Genomic DNA, 7,048 nt, shown 5'->3' on the forward strand with positions numbered 1-7,048 from the left:
TTGATCGGTAAGATAAGCCCGAAAAAGCCCGAAAAACCGTGTAGCTCTGTTAGGGCCGGGCTCGGGCTTTGAAATTTAGGCTTGGAAATATTCGGGTCGGGCCGGGCCGGGCTCAAACATATGCGGATTTTACGGATTTCGGGCCGGGCCGGGCTGGGCCGGGTCAGCCTGATTGACACTCCTAGGTCGATGCAGGGGAACCTTGTATTGGTGGATACAAGCTTGTGTGGGTCGATGCAACCCCAGTTGGTGTCGGTCGATGTAGTTGTCCTGGTTTGTTATTTGTTTGTTGATTGTTGTTTGATGGTAAGAGATTTCTTAATTGCTTGTGTGTATAGCCCAGTAAATGGGAAGATTGCCTCACTGAGTGTTTATAAAATACTCACGCATCTTGTATGTGTTGTGGTGCAGGTAAATGCAAATTGTGATCGTGAAATCAAGGCGTTGAAGAAGAGGATGTTCTAGTGGCTCATTGATTTGTGGCATGGCTTCTGTTAGGCTGCTAGACTTGAGTCATAAAATGTTGCTATGATGCTGATTGTTGGTTTATGATTCTGCTGGTTTGAGTTATTGAATTATTATTTCATTATTATTGGTTATTGGATATTGGTATATGTTGGTTATTTTTTATTTTTTTTTTTTTTCAACCAAACATTAATCAAATTAAAAATAACTCCAAGATTGGTTGCCAAGATATGTTGGTTATTTTACGCTGTTTGGTTTGGTTGTGGTTAGGTGGCTAGTGGGTATGGAACCACTAGTTTAATTAGTATTATTAATTAAAAAAATGGGTCGGATCGTTTCAACTGTGGTTCGTGCGGGAGAAATATATGCGGAACAAGTGGCTTTGGGAAAATAAACGGTGCAAAATAATGTATGATTGGTGAAAAAATTTTAGTGTGGATACGTATTTTAATATATTAACAATATTAGTTTAGGTAAAAATATTTTTAAAAAAAAGTTAGGGTTATTGAACAAACAATTTTAATATATCATTTATGAACTTTAAATATGAAACTTTATTGAATATAAAATTTAATCATATAAATGTTTATTTAATCTTAAATAAATTAACAAGTTCAATCATAAAAAAAATACTACACAATATAAAGAATTACTATGGAATATATTGTTTACAAAACAAGTTGTTATGATATATAAAGTGTTAAAAGAAATCCATTTATTATCAAAAAACTGGATTTATTAATGGTTATACATACATACTACCAAAATTATTTATATATATTATATTTTGAAAGTTATTTTAAAGATAAAATAAAAAAGACAAAAAGAATAATTTTTAAAAATGCATTCTAAAAATTATTTGAAGGAGAGAAAGAAAAAATACTAATAACTCTTTTATCTATTTAAAATATGTGTTAGTTACGATTTAGCTTTTTTTGTTTTACATATTTAAAAACATTAAAAAAATATTATGCTGTTTGTCTGTGTGTTATTTGAAATAACGCTGGATAATAGGTTGTTAGAAAATAAGTGCGGTTCATGAGTTAATACTCAACCTAAAAATTCGCAACCAATTTTTTTAAAAACAGAAAACGCAAATTACCAATATCTTTGTGATTATTACTGTCACCATTCAAGGCCTTAAGCAGTAAAAAATTTCAAAGAGGTTTTTCATTTCGTTGTCTATCAAATATATGATCATTTGATAGTCAAATTCATGTTCCTTAATTTGTGTCATCTTTCAGGCTAAATTCTCATTTGACTAGTTTACTAAAAGCTTGTGAATTCCTATCAGTATGATTAAAAAAAAAATCTTCAAGTAAGTTAATGTAACATTTGGAAACCGCATTCTTTAGAGCATGATCAGTGGTAGAAATGGTGAAAGTTTCTAAGAAAATAATATAATAATCTTAATATTTTTATTAAGATTAAATCACTGCTAAAATGACACATGTAGAAAAAAATTAAGAAACGTTTCTCAAATAAGCAATTCAAGAACAGTTCTACATTTTCTCTCATCTTATTTTAGTATATAATTTTTTTTTTTAATTAGTAATCTGATGAGCAACTCTATTAGACTTGACCTAATAGTATATATACTTCAAAAAGAGTTCTATTTTTTTTTGGAGTGCTGCTGCCTGAAAGAGGTTAATAGCTAATGATAATTTCGAGGAAGAATTCAAAAAGAGCATGGCCAATCGTTTATTCTTTTTTTCATACCGACAGTAAAAAAACAGAAACAAATTAAAATTAAATTTCGAGTAATAGAATTTTAGATAAAATGTTTCCATGTGTTACGTATTAGACCACTACAATTTTTGTATAATACCTATAAACCCGAATAATAGCAATGACATATATGTTTTTTTCCAAATCGTTTGCAAAAATCACCTCTTTGCCTTTACAACTTTTTTTAAAAAAATATTTTTTAAAACTTGATTGCTATACGAAGTACGAACATGCACTGATAAGATATTAGTGACTATGATGATTCATAAATGTATGCACATAAAGCACAGCCGTGCTAAATTATTTTTAGATGTACTTTTAATTGTGTGTAAATTTATTTATTTATTTATTTTTAGTGAATGTAAAATTTATTCAAACAAAAAAACATTTTTACAATAGATGCGTCCTTTGTTTGAGTGGGTGTTAAAAAATAGAATCAAATGAAAAGAATGTTAAATAGCCTAAATAAATCTGAAGAGCTCAAAATCGAGATTGTAGCCAAATCTGTAGACCATACTTCAGCTTGTCCGGGTGGAGCCGCTGAATGGAGAGTAGATTGTTACGGACCAAGCGGTCTAGATTCCGCGTAAGATAAGATTCCGGGTTGAACGATCACCATGCCGCCGTTTGTTACGTTCACACCAGATAGTGTGGACTGCAGCCAAGTCGAAGACAAGGCGAAGGAGAAATTGGTGCCGTGGAAAGTCGACTCAGAGAGAAGGGAGAAAATCTGATCAAATCGAGTGGTGTAACGGTGCCTGAGTATATTACGAGTTAAAGATGCCCAGATCTGGGAAGAGTAGACACAGCCAAAGAGCAGATGCTCCAATGTTTCCAAAGGAGCTTGGCAAAACCCACAAGCTGGAGAAATGCCTCGATTCCACATAGCCATACGGTCCCCTGTTGTAAGTCGCCGCTTCACAGCTAACCAAAGCATGAAAGAGAACTTGGGGACAGAATCTGAGAACCAGATAGCCTTATACCAAGCGACCTGCGGTCTAGGCTGGCGGATCTGCAGCCAAGTATCTGAGGTGGAAAACCGCGAGAGGGACCTCTGGCACGTAGCTTGTCCAACTCTATTTCTATAGCATTCAAAAAAACATCTCAATGTTGACGTCTTCTTGTAGAAGCAAGAACTGAGGCCACCAAAGCAGAGGACTGGACACCAAAAACAATGAATCCCCTATTTCCCAAAACATCATATAACCTTCTCAAGGGACTCCAGTTATCGAACCAAAATGAAGTTTGCAGTCCGCTTCTAATGTCCATCGAAGAAAAAACCTTGACTTGGGCTCTGTATTTTAGTAACTTCTTCCACATCCAACTGCCATGACTTGTTGTCTCGCTAATTGACCAAAAGGAAGCAGACCGAATAAGCTCTCGCTTCACCCAGTTAACCCACAGAGAGTGAGAACCGAAAATAAGTCACCAATTGATCTGCAGATCAATTGGTGACAGCTTGTCCTGTGGAAATGTTGTTAAAGGGTGGGGACCAGGGTTCGAGGAATACTTGGCGCACCAATAACCTACTGTGGATTTGGATGAATAGTTCCATTTGCCCAGTGAAGGGTTAGGATCGATGTCCTGTAGGGCCAGCTTGGGGTGTGTTGGGCCGGCTAGCGGTGGGCTAGTGGGGTCCACGGACGGTCCGTTGGAGCAACTAGCAGTGAGACTAGTGGGGTCCACGGACGGGTTGTCACATAAAAATTGCAGATCAATTGGTAACAGCTTGTCCTGTGGGAAAGTTGTTAAAGGGTGAGGACCAGGATTCGAGGAACGCCTGGCGCACCAATAACCTACTGGTGGATTGGGATATCCACAGTGATGGGCTAGGATCGAATTCCCTGCAGGACCAGCTTGAGGTCCGTTGGGACGGCTAGCAGTGGGCTAGCAGGGTCCATGGACGGTCCGTTGGGCAGCTAGCAGTGGGCTAGTGGGGTCCGCGGGACAGGTTGTCACATGTACGCAATGTTCTTTTAGTAATTATATATAGATATCATTTATCAAAATTTTATATAATTAACATAACATTATCATTTTACATAGGTATCATTTATCAATATTTTATATAATTACCACAACATTATAATTTTGCAAATAAGAAAGAATTAAATATTAATATTATAAACTGACAAAATAAATTATTGATAATTAAAGATTTAAATATTAATATCATAATTTGGAAAAATATAATGTGATGGTTATTAAATTCTTTACTAATTTCAAGCTATAAAATATTAGAATATTATAATAATTATTTGTTGACAAAAAAATTATAATATTTGTTTCACAGTTTTTGTGCCAAAATATCAAATCAATTTATTCTAAAATAATTTCAAGATATAAAACAATATGATATATATATATATAGATATAACTTTTCCTTTATGTGACATTTGTAGGTTTTGAAATATATAAGTTGAATCGAAATTTTGGAGTATATATAGAAGTGAACATGTGAAATGTGGTTATGTATTAAAAAGGGTTAGATGAAGAAGGTCTTAGACACATAACATATTTTCACTTGTAATTGTCAGTAAATGTTGTTTTGAATGCCTATTTTGTATATCAATGTTGTAATTTATTGATTTATGATCCATTTGATAAAATTTTCATATAAAAAATTTTAGTTTTAGATCATAATTCATAAACCCTAATAGATTATATCTTAGTCACAATATTTATGCTACTTATTACCCATGCTATTTTATTATATAAAGTTGGGTTTTCAAATTAGTCATTAACAGTATCATGACATGTGTCAAGTATAATGATGAGATGTTGACATGTGTCAAATATTATTATTTCTCAAAACATCTAATTAAGAAAATAACATTAAATCTAAATAAAATTTACATGTTTATATTTTTTAAAAAAATTCTAAATCAAAAAGAAAAATTAACAAAACTAATCTATTTTTCATTGTATGCTACTTATATTATACATGTTTTCTCAATAAAATTTTGACATGTATAAACAAAAAAGTAATTCACTAAGCATGTATATTATTATTATAAATAAATAATGAATAACAAGTTTAAAAAGAATAACATAAGTTATGTCAAAAGAATTTTTTTTTTTGAATAATTTTCAAATTTTTATTTTTATTATATTATATTAACTTTCTTTCAATTTCTCAACTTTTATTGGATTAATCATAAAATCATTGTAATCGAGTAGATGATTTTCACAGTTGTTCATCCAAAATATCTTTGGAGTAAAAAAAAATTCATGGTTAAAGAAATTATGTCACAAAACAATTTTAGTAATTATAAGAACTATAATTATGCCAAAATGAAAGTAAAAGAACATAAAATTTGTTTAATTTGTTTAGAAGACATTTTATAGGTGGTGAATAGGAGCATACTTTAACAGTAAAATAATTTTGGGTGTAAGAACATATTTTTAATGGTAAAACATAGAGTAAAATTGTATTTGATTACTTATTAGATGTTGCTTTGATGAATTTGTTGCGTGTAAAATATTTTGTGGATAAGTTGTGAAACGTTTTTGAAATTTGACAATAATAATATCTATAATGATGAGTATTTGGCAAAAGTTTTAGTGGAATATAATTTAGCTTTAGATTATTGTAATAACTGTTATAATATATTAAATATATATAAATATAAATAAATGTATGAAGGTAAATACAAATATTCTCTAACTTAAATTATTTATATATTTACTTCAGGAAATAAATTTTCTTTATATATTTTTAAAAAATTGTTTAAGATTTAGGATTTATTTTCTTCGACAACTTTTAAACCCGTACATCGTGCGGGCCCTTATCTAGTATATATATATAGACGAAACTAGTTTTATTTATTGTTATATCTTTTTCTGAATTTTCAAGTTTTGATTATTTCGATGATGATATGTGATTTTTTTTTAATAGAGCTTTTAAAATTTGATGCCAAAAAGAGTTAAGAAACATATACTTATTTATATGTTTATTTTTGAACTAAAAAGTCCAATATATAAAATTTTCATGCCTTACAGTATAATGGTTACACATTAGACCACTATATTTTTTTTATGACACCTATGAACCCGAACAACAACAATGACATATATGTTTTTTTCCAAAACGTTTGCAAAAGCCACCTCTTTTGCATTCTGGAACACAATATTTCCAGCATTTTCCATCTTTATCAGGATTATCATCTATTCCTGGAAGACATCTTCCGAGACTTCGATATTCTCTACAACATCTTGACTTTATTTCGTATACCCACGGCGCAATGTTTGTTTCTCCGTCTATTTTGTTGAAACCTAAATTTCAATAACAATATGATTGTTAATTACATACATAAAATTTTCAGATAAAAAAAAAACTTAATGTATTAATATTAAACACTAAAGAAAAAATACCCATGCATAACACAATAGTCGCAAATAAAACCAAATAAATAATCATTAGTCTTAACATCTTTCTCTTGTTTGGTGGCTAAAGCAAATATTATTAATGTTTGATACTTTTCTTTGAATGGAAAAAAATGAAGTAGTTGTTTGGTATTTATAATTAGAATTACCATCAAGAGTTTCTTGGAACACTATCTTTAGAGTAATGAACATAAATTTAATTGGTCAAACGAATAAAACACATTAACAACAAAAATAGCTTAAAAATTTGACCAATTTATTAACTTTCTAGTTACTATCTTTATGTAAAGATGTAATATGCATGATTTATTTCAATAAATGTATTTATTTACTTTGTAAGATAAAGCGCAAACCAATATGAAGTAGGCCAGTAGGGTTAGAATTTCATTTCCTTCAAGACACACAATGTAATATTTTGAAAACATCAGACACATAATTGTAAAATAAAATTATTAATTAATTTTAAGAA

The 7,048-nt window shown here is 30.7% G+C and overlaps 1 protein-coding gene across 1 annotated transcript; it reads right to left on the minus strand.

Annotated features, from left to right (window-relative positions):
• LOC104732234 (putative defensin-like protein 20) lies at positions 6,193 to 6,662 on the minus strand. Its single transcript, XM_010451772.1, has 2 exons — positions 6,568 to 6,662; positions 6,193 to 6,468 (listed from the first exon to the last, which is right to left on the minus strand). Exons 1-2 carry the CDS (start codon positions 6,623 to 6,625, stop codon positions 6,239 to 6,241), a joined length of 288 nt encoding a protein of 95 aa, XP_010450074.1. The 5' UTR covers positions 6,626 to 6,662; the 3' UTR covers positions 6,193 to 6,238.

The sequence above is a fragment of the Camelina sativa genome, chromosome 12, assembly GCF_000633955.1.
Source record: "Camelina sativa cultivar DH55 chromosome 12, Cs, whole genome shotgun sequence".
Classification (NCBI taxonomy): domain Eukaryota; kingdom Viridiplantae; phylum Streptophyta; class Magnoliopsida; order Brassicales; family Brassicaceae; genus Camelina; species Camelina sativa.